General features: G+C 40.8%; 1 protein-coding gene across 1 annotated transcript in view; it reads right to left on the bottom strand.

Annotated features, from left to right (window-relative positions):
• adam10a (ADAM metallopeptidase domain 10a) overlaps positions 1–17,982 on the bottom strand; it is a 184,851-nt gene that overhangs the window by 73,000 nt on the left and 93,869 nt on the right. Inside the window, exon 4 of the mRNA XM_038812909.1 lies at positions 13,206–13,364. Within this exon, the coding sequence (XP_038668837.1) occupies positions 13,206–13,364 (159 nt within the window). The remainder of the gene's footprint in view (positions 1–13,205; positions 13,365–17,982) is intronic.

Raw genomic sequence — 17,982 nt, 5'->3', positions numbered from 1 at the left:
AAAGGCAGCATGCACGATGCTGTAATGGAATGACTCCAGGTTTTAGTGAAGGATGAACTATATGGGCTGAATGGCCTCCCTTAACAACGTATAACCAGTGTGACCCAAATTAAAACCAGTACTCCAAAGAATTAAAAACAGGCAATTTAACTTATCCTTTTCAGTAAGTAAAATGTTCAGTGTTGTGCTGATCAAAAGGGTAGCTTGATGCAAAAGATTTTCAATTAATTTCACACTTTTCAGCTGAAACAAAGAAATAAGTCAAGCTAACTTATCATAAGGAAGAGTTGAGTTCCTTCTTGGCGCTGGCATTGTGGAGGTGGAAGGCACTTTAAACTGTTTTGTTGCTGCTGGACTGAAGACACTTTATCTTCGGGTAGTTCACTAGCTTTGCAACATTGTTGTTTTGTGTTGCCCCTTACCAGAAATTGAGTAAATCATTAAAGGGTATTTAAGGGTAAAAACATTAAGTTCTCACAGGTCAGTTGGAGGTAGTACATAAATTATTCAAAGACACTTAAAGCAATATTCATTGCAATACAAAAAAAGGAAAAACTTAGGGGCATGAGAGTTTGATTTTTTTTTTTTTAAATGTCACCACCAAATTACCAATCAATACAAACCAGAACACCCCACAACAGCACAAATCTAATCTTATTTCCAGTTTTCTCTAGCTTTGACAAAAAGTCACCCAGACTCAAAATGTTAGCTCCATTCTCTCTCCACAGGTGCTATCGGAACTGCAGCAATTGTCCGACATTTCCAGATTCTTTAATTTACTAAAATGAAACTCGTGGCTTGTGCATCATTTGAACCCTAAACGCCATTCATCCATCATGGTACTATGTGCATTTGCAGAAAAAACAAATATTCATGTAATTATAAATGCTTGAAGGAGAAAATAATTGCAGGGATAGAAAGAACAGACAGGGCAAACTGGACCAAACTGCGAAGGAGATATGTAAAAAATAATTAGACCAGCATTTATTGCACGTCCCTAATTGTTCTTCATACGGTGCAGGTGAGCTGCCTTCTTGAACCATTGCAATCCCCAGTGCTGTTAGGCAGGGGGCCCTTTGCCCTTCTAGGTGATAGAGGTCACAGTTGTGCAAGGTATTGTCTACGGAGTCTTAGTGAGTTGCTGCATTGCATCTTTTAGATGGTACACGCTGCTGCCACTGTGCGGTGGTGAAGGGAGTTAATGTTTGTGGTTGGGGTGTCAATCCAGCAGGCTTCTTTGTCCCAGGTGGTATTGAGCTTTGTGAGTTGGCATAGACTCAATGGATCAAACACCCTCCTTCTGGGGTGGACTGGTGCAAAATACTCTGCAGTCAAGGTAAGCAATGGCAAGAGCTGAGGTCCTATGATAATTCATTTTTACTTTGGGTCAGCAATTCTGCAGCACACAAAGTTATAAAAGAAATGAAGATAAACCATCCGACAATAATTAGAAATTTAAAGCAGGCAAAAATAACAGCCAACAGCTTCAGGATTGCTGAAAGATTATTCAAACTGCTGATATAATAATGAATAATAATAGCAGCTTGTCACACGTAAGCTTCAATGAAGTTTCTGTGAAAAGCCCTTAGTTGCCACAATCCGGCACCTATGAAATGTAGACAAGATATTCGAACGGGTATTTTGACCGGAACACATCCCTCCAGTTATATTTATTTGTTTCCATAATTTGGAGATAATAAAACTCCAAATCCATTTTGCTGCATGGAAATATTGGCTTGAACAAATCTGTTTCATCAACTAATTTATCTTCAATACAAGGAGAGGGTGTTCACTGAAGTAGATACACTGCAAAAGTAAAACACTCAATTACTACAAGTGTCGGAAATCTAAAATAAAAACAAAAAATTAAAAATCTCAGGTCAAGTTGCATCTGTGGAGATGCAAAACGTTAACAATTCAGCTCAATAACTCACGGTCAGAAATTATAGGTCTTCAAAATGTAGAATGCATGTTGTGAAAAAAATAGGCCCTGAAGCAAATTTGAATTTTGTTTTAAATTATATCACAGGATGTGGCATTGCTGGCTAGGCCAGTATTTATTACCCATCACCAACTGGCCATCTTGAGCCATCGCAGTCCATTTGGTGTAAGAAAGCAAATTCCAGGATTTTAGCCCAGTGACAATGAAGGAATGGTGATATAGATCCAAGAAAATCCTGCACATCATGTACTAAGTGTATCTTAACAAGAATCATTAAGAAAACTATTTAACATTTTAATCAATTGGACTTCCAGTGGCGGCCATGAGGGAGTAGACCCATCGCCCATTAACTTTTCGAGCATATCTGCTACATAAGACCTTGCGTCTGTTCCCTCACATCCCTCGGGGAGGCCAACAATTCTCAAGTTCTGCCAGCGGGACCTATTCTTTAGGTCCTCCACCTTGTCTTGCAACCTTTTCTGATACTCTTTCATCCAGCCCCACCTGCGCCTCCAGCGCATTTAGGTGTTCTCATGCTCAGCCACCTTTTCCTCCAACTTCTGGACCGCCCAATCCTGGGCTTCCAGTCTCTGCTCCACCCGAGTGATCGGGTCCAGGCATTCCTTTTTTTTTGCTTGGCAAAGCCCTCCTGAATAAACTCCTCCAGCTGGTCCGGGGTCCACTGGGCCGCCGTGCCAATACTCTGGCGATTTTCGGAGTATCGGAGGACCCTGGAGTCCAAGGGGCGAGAGAGGCCGACGTCTTGGCCTTTGCCTCCTTGGTAGCCTGGAGACAGATACCGTTAGCATGAAGGGACTCGAAGCCCCCAAAATCAGAGACCTGGGTCAATGACATGGCTGGCTTCCTCAGTCTTGAGAAAATCAAGTTCGCCCTAAGAGGTTCAATGCTAGGGTTCATCCGGAGGTGGCAGCCGCTTGTCAACTTCTTTAGATGAAATTAACTGTCAGCATGTCAGCAGAGGTGGGGGGGGGGTTCAGTCTATATTACTGTTCAAGGAAGGTGGGACCTGTAAGGGAGGTAGATGGTCTTTGCAATATGTTTACAGTTGTTTGTATATGGTTTACTGTTTGTTAGAAAATCACAAATGCCGTAATAAAATATTTTACCAAAAAAATATTTTAATCAATTCATGTTTGAGAAATTAGATATGTATTTCACTGTTTTTTTTACACAAGCACCATTGTGCTTAAGGTGCCCATAACTGAACAAGAAAATTGCAGTATCATTGCACAAGTGAAATAGAGAAAGTGGAAGAACACTGACAATTTGCTGATGCTCCAGTGGCTTTTGAATGTAGTTATTTCTATCTCGCGCATTGTTGCCTGTTCTGTGACTCAAATAGAAATCAATACCTTGACATTCCCAAGAGAGAGGATACTTATCCAACTAATGGATCTGGCTCAATGAATAACTAAAATCTGAGACTGTGATCCACTCAGACAAATTTTCTGCATAGAATCCATGAGCACTTATAAAATGATTAGAGACCTGTAAAATTACTTAGCATTTCTAAGTTGAGCTTGACTTAAGGTTGCTAATGTCAGCTTGACATGCCACATATCTGTCTTGATGAATTATGTCTTGGTTCTGTGTTAGATGTTCTCCATTTATATTGAAGTTGAGTAGGTAACAGAATGGTCGACAGCAGCGGTTGGAGTGGTTGTGAGAATACCACCCGATTCTAATGAAATGTGTCATGCAACTTCCATGAGTATGTTTTTCTCGGAGTCTTAACAAATCCAGTTCCGTTATTTAATTTCAATCTAGGAAGGCATCGTCTACATCAGTGTTTTTCCAAAGTGGGGGTCGCAACTCACGTGCAGGTGGGTTGCGGGATGCTGTAAAATGGGTCACCAAAAATTATCCCCTCAGATTGCCTGACTTTTTTCCCCATTTTCTATCTTGGTGATTGCTGGCTACAGTGCAGAGTGTGGCCATCATGAGGCTGATGTACAGGCCGGTGCCGTGGGCTTCCTGCCTCCCTGGGTCACCGTTATAGTCACCGCCACAGCTTACAACAGCCACTCCCATTTCTGCAGCAGCTGATCATCCAGGTTAGTCAGCGCCTACAACTGAAGTGGTTTATAAAAAAAGCAATCATCTAAAAATTTATTTCCTGCAGATATACCTTCTGCACAATGTTAGTTTCCAGCAGTGCTTCATGATCTTTTTTATTCCAGGCCTGCATCCCACACCCAAAACCAAGTGACTGCCGATTGGAATATGTTTCCACAGGTATCCCAGTCAGTAACTCGTAGCCGGAGTACTCTGGTTATCAGGATCTAGCTCCAGCAGATAATTCCTGTATATCCTGTGGTGATCTCCCCACCTTTCAATTGGTCCCTTGTCACAAAGCTGATTTATGTTTGCCCCATTCTGAACTCGGCTCTATGGCAGCAGGCGTGGGTTTGGGAACTCCATCCATCCCAGTCAGGGGGGAAATGCACCATAGGAAGCACAGAGTTAATGATCACACAAAGAGACCAACTTCAGTGTTAACGTTCTGAATGAGATCCATATTTAATATCTCCACTGTCCCCATTGTCAATTAATCTTGAATACCTGTTATCATTGTCAGTTTTAGTTCAATTTCTGCGACAGTTAATCTTGTTGATGTCTGCTGAGTTTCACTTACTCTTAACCTTGTTAATCAGATCTATGTTTAAAGTTGTGCCGTGTGCATAAGGGGTTGATGTATATTTAAAATGGGGAGCCACTCTCCGCTCACTTGGAGATCAGTTGCTCTCAGCAAGACTGACTTTGCGATCAATGGCAAGTCTCCTTCCTTCCCCATCAGCCCAAATTCCAGGCGCGTTTCCAAGAATTTCCTCATTCCCCCTACAAACACCTCAGGAGACTGTGATCAAATGTCTTGCACACTGATCTGTGCAGAGATTTGTATTACAAGTTACTTAGATCTCCAAATAGCAACAAAAAAATGGAAAATATATAATTAATAATACAGAAGAGCCAACAATGAACGTGATGTTTTAAAAAAATAACGATGGAGAATCTGTTGCGAAGTTGACATGGGTCGCAAGAGACGGCCATTTTGTAAAAAACACTGGTCTGCATTCAGCTTCTCCATAACAATTACTGCTACCCCAGAAATTTCAGCGAGCTTTTAATTAATTTTACATCATTCAGGAAATGCTGAAAACAAAAATCCCAAGTTATTCACCATGATATAAATGTCCTGCATTCATAGAATGCTGCATGTCATGTCTGGGGAATATCACAAGACAATGCAAAAAGTGCAGTGACTTATATAGGCAAACAGCAGTCATTTCCCAGCTAGCAAGATACCACAATAACTGTTAGTTTAATCGCTCAATTTTTTTTGAGTAGTATGGGGCTGGTTTAGCTCACTGGGCAAAATCGCTGGCTTTTAAAGCAGACCAAGCAGGCCAGCAGCACGGTTCGATTCCCGTACCAGCCTCCCCGAACAGGCGCCGGAATGTGGTGACTAGGGGCTTGTCACAGTAACTTCGTTGAAGCCTACTTGTGACAATAAACGATTTTCATTTTCATTTCATGTTTGATGGAAGGACGCTGTCCCAAGAACTTAATGCAGTTCCCTACTCTTATTGGAGTATCCCAACTCCCAAAAAACTGCCCAAGGCACAAGTCAGAAGCATGGCAGAGTACTCTCCACTTGCCTGGATGAGTGCGGCTCCACCTTCACCCAAGAAGCTAAACATCAACCAGGACACAGCAGCCCACTTAATCTGTACCTAATCTATCATCTTAAATTTCCTCTATCCGCAGCGTACAGTGGCGGCAAGTGTGCTCGATTTAAAAGCTGATCCTTCAATAGCACCTTCCAAAGATGCAACCTCGACCACCAAGCAGACAATATATTCATGGAAACACAACCATTCGCAAGATCCCTTCCAAGCCACACACCATTTGTTCTCGGTCTCTGGATCAAAATTCTGGAACTCCCTTGGTAACAGCTCAGTAGTGTTCCTACACCACACTTACTACGGCTCACCGCCAACTTCAAGGGCAATTTGGTATGGACAACAAATGCTGGTCTTTCCAGTATCCCTTACAACCCATGGACACAACCGTAAGATATAAATTGTGGTACAACAAGCTGATGGAGCTTGTGTTCAATTTGTCTTTCAAAGTCTGACACCTCCAAAAATATGATATAAAACCATGACATTTATTATTTTAGAATAAATGAAACTTGTAATTGAAGATACTTTAGAATGCCAAAATAAATTGCTGGCATTTTGTCATTTATTTTCTAGAAAGAATGACGTTAGTCTATTTTTGTCAATTCAGCATTGCCTTCTCCTGAAGCCTTTTTCTGTAGAATTATTTGAATGGTGTAATAAAGCCTCGGATTGTCGGATTTAAAAGGCAACAATTTTCCTTTGGACAAATATTCCAGTGCTTCTGACAGCGCAGGATTCAAAAAGATTAAGCCAACAGCTATGATAACTATAATAACAAGCAGTCAACACCTTCCTTAATACCTAAAAAGATTTCAGAGAGACACTGTTTTAAGAGTCAGTACACCTCAGAATCTATTCTGCACTTCTCAGAGGGAAACATTTCAAAGGCAGAAACAATATTCTTTTGCATATTTTACTGCACCCACTTCAAAATAGCTGCATAATCCTTCCTTGATGATAGAATTATCCCCCTACAGTGCAGAAGGCATTCGGCCCATCGCTTTTGCACTGACCCTTCAAAAGAACACTCTACCCATTGTCACTCCCCCATCAACTCCACCCTATCCCCATAACCCTATAACCTAACCTGCACATCGCTGGACACTAAGGGACCATTTAGTATGGTCAATCCACCTAATCTGCAGCATCTTTGGACTGCAAGGGGAAACCCGAGCACCCGAAGGAAACCCACGCAGGAGAATGTACAAACTGCACACAGACAGAGACCATAAGTCACAAATTAACTAATGCAAATTAAATAACGGGTCCCTGGCACTGTTAAGACACAAGCCTCTCAATTTTAAAAAAACAGGTCAGAACTTATGCTTGCCATAAATGCCATCTCTACAAATGCAGAATAGATACAGTTGGTTATCAGTGAAATACACCTTACTAGATCTCAGATTTTGCACTAGGATTCATTTCCAAAGCAGACTGTAGATTGCAATATGCAAGTAACCATCAACTTTGAAATCTGCATTCTACTCTCAAATGAGTGAACGTCTTAAATGCTGACCTCTGAGCAACCAACCAAATACAGGCGCAGAAGAGGCTGTGCTTAATATAGCAGGTTCATCCTTCCAAAAATATTAATTAAATGTCCAGTATTAAGGAACGAAACATGAAACCTAGTCCTGTGCATGACATCTGAAGTGGACTTTTTAAAAAAAAGCCATGAACAGTTGTATAATTACTATTTTTAAAATCCATTATACCATACAACAATTTGTATATTCATCATGGCTAACAGGAATTCACCTTCTGCTACACGGCTTTGATTCACTGCCATAGGAGCCAATTCCTTTGTTCTCCCAGATATTTTCCTGTTTACACATGTACTACGAGTCAAAGGGAAAAAGCAAAAAGGAAATCCAATCAAGCTGTGCTCAGAACATATTGACTACTACGTAGCATGACAGTTTTCTAATGGGATACAGGCCATCACGTTAGAAAATTGCTTCTGGTCTCTGAAGTAACTATTCTTCATCACTAAATTCAAGGATAACTGTAATTTTCAACATTTTGATTGGCAGTGGCAACAGAAAAAAGATAAACACTTGTGAAAACAAATCATTTTGGATGCCCTAAACCAACTTGACTTGCTGGAAGCTTTGACCTTTAAACACTTGACTTACTACAGTCAAGTAGACAGCTGCACCCAGCTAAGTGTGTGCCGTGAACCACATCTGTTTTCATGGGCAACCAATCTGTACATTGCTGGATTTCTTTTGAAGATCTTTGCTGGTCAGGAGTTTCAGCAGAAAGTGCTGAGTCAACCTCGGCCAAACATTGCGGACAAGATTATTTCTCTGAATGCAGCTGCCGCTTGAACAGATACCCAAAACAGCAGGGTAGGGTTGACTGCCAAAGCGATGTCAATAGCACTGATTAGCCTATATCCTGGAGTGGTCAGTGGAGATGGATGGGGGGTAAACAGCAGACTAGAGTGTAAAAAGCATTAATGAAGATTTTGCCACAGGTGGATTTATGCAAATTCCTGCTCCATTTTTACTTCTCCCCCAGCACTAAAAGTCCTACAGTCTTCAGTCCTCAAGTCTCAAGAGGACAAGTGCTGAGAGTGATAGTTGTAACATTCATGAGGTTATGGATCAGAGCGTAAAAGCAGAAACTGGTAATGTGGAGATGAGTAAAAAATCTTCAAAAGAAACAAGCTTACAATATATACAGGGCGTCACAGAGGCATTGGCAAGCACTGCTGCCTCATAGCTCAGGGTCCAGAGTTCAATTCTGGCCTTGGGTGACTGTCTATGAGGTGTTTGTACATTATCCCTATGTCTACATGGGTTTCCTCCGGGTGCTCTGGTTTCCCCCCCAAAGTCCAAAGATGTGCGGGTTAAGTGGGTCAGCCATGCTAAATTGCTCCTTCGTGTCCAGGGATGTATGTGCAGTTTGGGTTATGGGGAAAGGGCCGGGTAGACTGGGCATGGGTAGAGTGCTCATTCACAGAGTCAGTGCAGAATCGATGGACCAAATTGCCTCCTTCTACACTGTAGGGATTCTATAATTTCTGGAATAGGAACTGCTTTTTCATATAAAAGTTACTGCATTCTCCCACACACACACAAAGGCCATTTAGCCCCTTGAACTTGCTCCGCCAGATTTCCATTACTCTGTTAAATAATGCTTCTTAAACATCATTGCTCGACAGCCTAGCTTACACCCCCTTGCTCTGGGCTCCCCCTTCAGGGGGAGTTTCTTTTCACCAAATCCTATCATCATGGACGTCTCAATTATATCATCACTTAATTTTCCAAACGTAAGGGAATACAAACTTAGTCAATACAGCCGGTCTTCGCAATTTAACCCTTTTAACCTCTGGCATGTAAAACTCTTACTCTGCTGTACAGGAACGTAAACCATTATCGGAACAGGGAGAATGGCATTGTGAGGGATCCAACCTCCTGGAAACTTTACTGATCAATAATTGTCCACATGCAAAGCACTGCTATTTATGAGATTAAGCCGAATGGAAAACGACTGGTTGAAGTATAGTAACTACAGTAGGTAAACCCAAGCACGGTAGGTCCTCGCTAAATCACTCCGAGAAGCAATTTGTTTTAACACCAGTCAGTTAATGGGGTAGGAATTTACATTTAGCATCAGGAGTTTTCGTTATAAAGTCATTCCATGCCTGGTGTGATGCAGAGTTGTAAGACCCAATCAGCAGCCCCTCCTGCTCCCCAACCCTTCAGGTCACTTGCCTCTCTAGCTTGCAGCTTACCTCCGTGACCTTGCAACTCAAAGCTTCTATCTCTGTAGGTAGCTCCTGCCTCTCACTGCTCATGCTTATAGATGGGTTTGGGAAAGGGAAACAACGAGTGGGAAAGTCGGCAACAACCAGGAGAGTTGGGGGGATGCGGCGGTGAGACGGACGGTTTTTAAAATGGGACAGTTGGCGGTGAGCAGATGCGAAGTAGAAAGGGTTAGCATATTTCTTGAAATAAATTGAGCTTAAAAATCAAGAAGTTACTTTGTTCATGAGCATAGTTAATTTAGCAATGCACAGTGTTTAAACTAAGGTATAATGTTTGCTGACCAGCAAGGTCCTACAGAAACTAAGTAAAGCTTTTATATTAGTTATAAAGGGAAAATAGCACACGCTTAACTTTGTTTCATTTGAAGCTGCCCTCCTCAGGAATACAAACTCCGACATTAAGTCAGGAACAACTGTAATCGGTGAAACTTCGCAAAGTACACTAGACACCGATGCAAAATGAGAGTGTGTAAATAGAAGTTTAACTTTTTTTGAAAAACGGAGATGCAGCTTTCTCAAGATCCTCAGAATCTATTGGATTGTACCCAGCAGAACAACGTGCAGTAGCTCGAATGAAAATCATTTTACTGACACCCAAGTGCTGCAGTGAAAAACAGGTTGGTTCTATTGCACAATAATTCTCAAATAGCAAGTTTACTACCTCTATATTAAATAGCAGACTTTAGCTGGAAAATCTTATTCTAGAGGGAAGTAGAGAATTAGACAGTTTTTCTGACCCGGATTAACCTTTATAGCTTTCATTTAGAATAGGGATGCTTGGGCAGATGGACCTATGCAAAATTTGACAACGTGAAACACAAGCTCATGAGATAACAGGATTCTAATATCAATATTTTAAAATCTCACCATTTCTTCTAGTTGAGAAGTACACCAGTAGTACCTTGCAAACTTATAAGTGTCACAAATGTTGCTTTCTGAATTCAAGCATTTTTTTCAAATTCAGAGAAGACTTGGAACTTTTGTAAAACCTCTGGAAGTCCCAACTCGAGACAAGACAAACCCACTGAAGAAAAAAACAAAATATTTGCAGGGGTGAAAGGGGAATGTGATTTAAAATCAAATATGAAAAGAAGGTTGCAAATATATTGGAATTAAGAGGTTAACATATTTTCAGGGCTGAAATTAATGTTTTTGTGAGCTGGGTAAAATATAAAATGAGTCTGTCCTTTGGGATGTATTTGATTTTTAAAAAAAAGAGTAACTTAGAGACAGGCTATTTCATTGGTAAACGTAATTATGTTGCCCTTCAAATCACGCTGCCTAAATCCTCGGAATCCCTGATCCAGTCATTTGGCAAATGCAACTGCATAAACAAAGCTTTATGTTAAAGTTCCATCTGCTGAGCTATCATTCTGTAGTTATACCAGTGTCTGGCCTGACAGGTTTGCGTCTTCACGTGAATGGATTCAGTCCAAGACATGATCGTGTGACCAATTTGTCGTGATCCAAGGGAATTAAAAAAAATAAATCAAACCCTCTTTTGAAGATGCAGTTTTTTGGTTTTGACTTCACCCATTTACAAAACTAGCTAGAATAACAATATTGTTAGCTGTACAGAGTTTAACAAAAACAACATGACCAGAACTGCTACTTCTTTCAGAAAATTTAATTTTATGTTTCACATTATTAATTTAAAAGATCAAGACAAAAAAGTCCTCCGTAGATCTTCCATATTTATTAAATATATATTCAATAAAGCACTTCTTTCCACAACCCATGACAATCAGACCTTGTTGCAACGAAAATAAAAACATGCATACACACACTACATACATATAGGAAAAAAGAGCATTTCTATTCAATATACATATACACAGATTAAAAGATTACATTTTTATTAAGATTTAAATATTCTCATGTGCAAGAGGCAGCGACCAGAGCATTAACACACATGCAAAGTTATGGGCAGAAGAATTACAGCAGAAATATGATGGGATAGCGTGCAGCCATAATTTCCAACTATGTTCCTAAATTTGCATGGATAGGAATAATCCTATTAACATTTCTCATGTTTGCAAGTTACCTGTACACAAACTCAACTTTTAACTTTGCAATATCAATTTTAAACAGATAATTTGCAATGCAATTGTTTGATACATCCTTGGAAGCCAATTTTATCCGACTTATTAGCTAAATTGGTACACCATTTCCTCATGTCACAATATTCTGCTCATTTGGAAAGTATTAGAAAAACAAAAAGGTTGTTCTAAGGGATTTATATTGGTAAACATTTGAGATATAAAGTATAGTATTAAGTATGTTTAATTTCACGTTTCGATGCCTGGAAGGATAAAACTCAGAGTTGGATCTATGCTGGACAAAGATGTTTGTATGTGTGGTGGTTGGTTAAGTTCCAACTATATTACTATAGTGCGTGGAATGGGCTACGGCTGAAGAATAAATAAACCAAGTGGTTGCTTAGTAACATTGGCTTTCTAGGGTAGAAAAGCTTTTAAGTTTTAGTTCAGCCAATTTGATTGCAGTTGGGAAATGGGTAGCGAGAGAGAAGGCAGCTCCCACAGCTCTGCTAGCAGCAGTTGGTTTAGAGGGATAAAGAGGGAACATCTCTCAGCCTTGCGAGAAGAAACGCCATACTATGGACGATTAGTTAAGAAAACAGATGCCTGAAATCTGAAGTCCAGTTACTTTAGGAAACTAGAGAAAAAAAGTGTCCAAGTCGTCTGGAGTTAAGCAAACAGAGACCAAGGTATGGTTCAGAAGAATTCAAGGAAGACTAAAGAAAAAGTGTTCTGAATTAAGGACACAATTGCAGTAACCAGATTTTAATGAGAGACAGCAGTCTTCAAATATTAAATCAAATGGCTGATGCCATTTTAATACAGTCTTGGAATTGAGTGTTAAAGCAATTGTGAGCAGTTTGCACAGCAGTCAAGACAAATAAATCCTAATGGGGTTGGTGTAAAATCTTGGACTGGATTTGCTGTTAAAAGTAAAGGTTTGTGTCATTTGGAAAACCTGGTCTGGATTTCAGAATGTAAACCACTAAGGGAAAGCAGAATGAGAGGCTTTTAAAGCATGTTTTCGAGAGTGGACTTTGAAACCTCTTACATGACAATGCTCTAGGGGGATTTGGAAGAGAAATCACAGACACCAACTTGGGTTGGAGTGTATGTATTTGACCAGTCATCTTGTGCTTAAAATAGACTTTTTGTGTAAATGAGACCACTGTAGCTCAAAACGTACTTTGTAATCCATCTTAATCTTTAAATATGTATTTGTTAAGCTACGGGGGGGGGGGGGGGGGGGGGGGGGGGGAGTAAAGGACTATTGTAATCCAGTTTTTCGACGGTGAATAAAACATTCTTATTGTTGGAATTAATTAGCACTCCTGTAACTCTAGTCCTCTACATTTTACAAAAATAGTAAAAGTTGTGGGCAGCACGGTGGCACAGTGGTTAGCACTGCTGCCTCACGGCGCCGAGGTCCCAGGTTCAATCCCAGCCTTAGGTCACTGTACCTTGTGGTGTTTGCACATTCTCCCCATGTCTGCATGGGTGTCGCCCCCACAACCCAAAGATGTGCAGGTTAGGTGGATTGGCCACGCTAAATTGCCCCTTAATTGGAAAAAGAAATGAATTGGGTACTCTAAAAATTTATATATTTTTTTAAAAACAGTAAAAGTCAAGTCTTTTGATCCAAGGTTCAATTCAGGAATCTTCCTGTCCATGTATATCAACTCTGATCATAACAAAAGCAAACAGGCAAGTTCCTGTTATACCAAAAGTAAGAAAATACTTACCGATATCATCTTCGTGGTAGATTACAGAGTGGAAGGGTGGTTTTCTGTTTTTAATATATCGTTCCACTGGCTCAACATAAAAAGTACCCTGGTGGGTCTGGACAAACCCTTCAAATCGTCCGTCCACGATAGAGCCATGACTGAGAGATCCTCTCTCACCTTAAACAAGACAAGAAGTTGCTAAATTATATTGTTCACATGATTTTTATAAAAAGTCTTTAAAAACAGTTCATGAAGTACTAGAACAGAAATGTTACCAGTATACGGAGATGAAGTGGAACTAAGAAATCTGATAAATTCAAGATGACCAACAATGAGCAGTCGCTGAAGACTTTAAATTATTTGATAATTTTGTGGTTTCACAATATAATGTGTACAATATCAACAAAAAAAAGCATCAAAGGGCAGCACGGTGGCACAGTGGTCAGCATTGCTGCCTCACAGCACTAAGGTCCTAGATTCGATCCAGCTCTGGGTCACTGTCTGTGTGGAGGTTGCACATTCTCCCCGTGTTTGCGTGTGTTTCACCCCCACAACCCAAAGAGGAGCAGGGTAGGCAGATTGGGTGGGTGGATTGGAAAAGCTAAATTGCTCCTTAATTGGAAAAAATAAATAAATTGGGTACTCTAAATTTTTTTTTTTTTAAAGCACCAAAACCTCTGCTACTGTACAAGTACCAATGATATTGTGAGGTGCTAAATGGGAATTAAGATGCTAAGCAATACAGAGGCTGGTGGGGTTAAGTTAGGTATTCTTACAGATTCTCTGTACACTTGAAGTTAATGGAGTGATTTCAAGTGTGGGGTCAGTAAATCCACAAAGTAAGCACACAAGGTGAAATCACAAGCACTCATTATTTGCCACGTTAAAAAGTACTTTTTGGTTTTGAACAGAACTGCAGACTGAACAGCTGCAAACTGGACTCGAGGCCACTTGGAGTGCCAAGATCACAATAGAAATTGCTGTACCATTAAAAAAAGAGAGCACATGAAGGGGCTCTCCTGGTTGCAATGGTAAGGATATGGAACACATGACCACATGTTGGGAGAAAATGCTGCAGCAGAAACCAGTTTATGCCAGTACATATCTCTGGCATTGCTCCTGACTCAAAAGCATGCACAGGGAACAAAAAAGTTGTAATTGCGTCAAATAAGCACCATTCGATAAACCCTCCATGTGGAAACAACAACAATTTGCATTCACATACCATTAACATAGAAAGATGTTCCAAAGTTTTCAGAGATAAACTCAAAAACAAAGCAGTGAACAAAAAGTAGATAATTGGGAGGGGTTAAGAAAATTTGGTCGAAGAGCTTTAAGGAGGGTCTTTAAAAGAGAGGGAGCTTCTGAGGCGGTTGAGTTTCATCTGAAGGACAACAAAGCATGAGGTGTAGGCAATAAGGCATGGCTGGCAATGGCCTAAATATGAAGCCAGGGGAACAGGAAAGTTCACAAGTGGAAGCAGTTGGGCTGCAGAAGGGAGAATCAAGGACACAAAATTATTTGAACAGGAGGAGGAGAATTTTAATTGAGGCGTAACCGGGAAGTAACCTGGGAGTAACCAGGAGCCAGCATAGGCAAGTTCAGGGGTACTGGGCAAGAACTTGGTGCAGGAAAGGAAACAGGTTAACAGAGCTTTGAAGAAGCCCAAGTTTACGGATTGTGGAGAATAGGAGGTTGGCTGGGAGAGCATTGTAACAGTCGAGTCTGGAGAGGAGATATGTATAGATCAAGAGCTTCAGAAACAGACAGGGAACGTTTTCTTTTTATTTGTTCATGAGATGCGGACGCCACAGTCTATGCAAGCATTTGTTGTCCATCCCTAATTATCCTTGAGGTGAGTTAAGAGTCAACGACATTGCTGTGGGTCTGGAGTCACATACAAAGAATACAGCACAGAAACAGGTCCTTCGGCCATCCAAGCCTGTACTGGTCATAGATCAGACCAGGTAAGGATGGCATATTTCCTTCCCGAAAGGACATGAGTGAACCAGATGGGTTTTTAACCACAATCGACAATGGTTTCATGGTCATCATTCGACTTCCAAGTCCAGATTTTGATTTGAATTCAAATTTCACCATCTGCAGTGGCAGGGTTTGAACCTGGGACCCCAGACTATTCTGGCTCTCTGGATAACTAGTCCAGTGACAAAACCACTGCCTCCCCCAATGCAATGTCATGGAGGTTTAAGTCACTGCCTTTTGTGATGAAGGATGGGGTTTGAAGAGGTTCAGCTCAGGGTCAAATAGTCTGATTTAGCTGAAGACAATGGCACAGGAGGAGAATGGATTCAGTGACAAGGATGCAGAGTTTGTAGTGGGGGGCAAGAAAATTGCTTTAGCCATCCCAATATTAAACCAGAGAAATGGTAGCTCATCCAACACTTTGTTGGACTTGCAATCTGAAAAAAGATGCGAATTACTATGGTGCTTTTCATGATCACGCGTATCAAAGCAGTTCTTGAAGCGCAGTTACTCTTGTAACGGGAGAAACACAGCAACTAGTTTGCACAACAACCTCCGACAAACAGCAATGTGATAATGACCAGATCATCTGCTTTGGCATGCCAATTCAGATAAATATTGGCCAGAGAAGCAAAAATAATGTCATGGAATCTTTTACCACCCGGAGGCAGAAAGGGCTTTGGTTTAAAATATAATCTGAAAGATGGCTTCTTAAAACATTGCAATAATTCCTCAGTCCTGCGTGGAAATGTCAACCGTGACTTTGTGCTCAAGTCCAGAAGTGGGTCGGATCCCAGAATTTTCTAACTCAAGAGGCAGCAGTGCCACAGCTAATACATGAGCAACGAGGAGGTAGAACTGAAAATAAAAGCAAATTACTGCGGATGCTGGAATCCAAATCAAAAACAGAAAATATTGGACAATCTCAGCAGGTCTGACTGCATCTGTGGAGAGAGAAGGGAGCTAACATAGAGTCCGGATGACTCTGTCAAAGCACTTTGACAAATCATTTGACAAAGAGTCACCGAGTCTCCAAACGTTAGCTCCCTTCTCTCTCTCTCCACAAAGGTAGAACTGAATGTTGAGTGTGCAAGTGATGCTAACATTATGCCTGTCGATTAGATCACTATGGGACACATGGAGCTGGGGATAAATTCTTGGATAATTCCAGAGGTAATGAAACAGGAGTAGGAAGTGCTCTGGCTACAATGGACAACTCAATCAAACGACACAAAGGAGGTGAAAGCAGGTTGAGAACAATAGTGCTAACAATTGTATAGAGGCAGATGGGGGATGGTGCACTTTGGATGTCATTTGTGACGCAAGTCTTTACTGGCAGGGATAGAAACAGGAGTAGAGAGATTTAAACATGGATGGACACAGAGTTGGGATGTGATAAACATTCAAGCAGTATAGAGAAAACAGGTTGAAGATTATATAATAATTTACAACGACAAAGGGCACAAGTCAGAGTTTTTTGGCGTGGGAATGATGGGAGTTCTGAAAAAGGGTGGAGCAGTCCCCAAGGACAAGGAATCATTGGCAGTTAAAGGAAATTGGTTGGTCAAAGGAGCAACAGATGGAGTGCCTGGACAAGACTAGCTCAGGAAAGGGACAGGGAGCGGTGAGACAGATATCAGAGAGGTGCAGATTTAACTCTGAAGGCAGGCAGAATGTTTGTTCATTGGTTGGGCAAGGAGACAAATAGCCAACCAACGAAATGGACACAATTTTAGTGGCAAAAGAGATCCAGCAGCATCTCAATCTCGGTGGATAGTGGGGTTTTAAGAGTTAGCTGTGGGATTAGTGGATGGTTTCAGTGCAAGAGTAAGGCCCAATTGTGTTTGATATGGTCTAGTCAGATTTGGTGTACAGCTAAGTCAGCTGGACTTCAGAGAGCAAAGATTGGGGCTATTAACAGGGGAAATGGCTGTGATTGGAGAACCTTAAAAAAAAGACAAGGGAGTGTTTCAACAAATTGTGGTGAATGGAGACCCAAAGGATAGGGAGCCGAGAATGCACGTGTCAGGGGCATAGGGAAAAATGTTGATTTTTCAATGGGTTAATTGGAGTTGGATGGGTTTAGAGTTCTGCTTGAACAAGGGTTAATGATTAATACTATGTGAACAAAGAGACCGTAGGAGGTAGAAAGGTCGAGTGGGTGGCTGTGGACGTGGTAAAAGAGTTAAAAGGGAGGGAGAGGCTTAATAAGGGAAGTGAACCAAGAAGGCAGTTAGATATGCGAATCAATTCAAATAAGCAGTTCATGACCAGACTAGTAGGGAATTCTACCAAACAATTAGCAACCACAAGCCAATCAAATTCATCATTTTCAAAATTAACTCAATCGTTCGTATAGAACTAATTTGTGAAATGCATTTAAAATCATTCATATGATAACAAATTGTGCATTGATCTTCAGGCAGGTAGGGTGTGCAGACCTTAAATTACGCTCTTTGAAGTTCTACGCTGTGCGGCAAGAGGCAAGATCTACTGGTGATGAAATGTTTATTAATTTTACCAGTTACCCTTAAATATGTACTCACTTTAAATTAATATATTTCACAGAGCAGCGTTTCAAAGCCATCTTACTGTTTTGAAAAAATGTCGGACACTTGTGAATGCAAGTAGCTGATGGGAACATTTATTGTACAACGTGGAATAAAATATGAATCATTTAAGATTTAATTACATTTCACAAGGTATAGTTCACAAGTTAATGCACACAATGACAAGCTCAGGAAATGGTTCTTCTGACTTGCACTCAAGAGGTCCCCCATTCTTTGACATCATCAGCAGATTGTTAGCATTA

This window comes from Scyliorhinus canicula, chromosome 12 (assembly GCF_902713615.1).
Source record: "Scyliorhinus canicula chromosome 12, sScyCan1.1, whole genome shotgun sequence".
Classification (NCBI taxonomy): Eukaryota; Metazoa; Chordata; class Chondrichthyes; order Carcharhiniformes; family Scyliorhinidae; genus Scyliorhinus; species Scyliorhinus canicula.
This window is presented reverse-complemented; position numbering and strand designations above follow the sequence as displayed.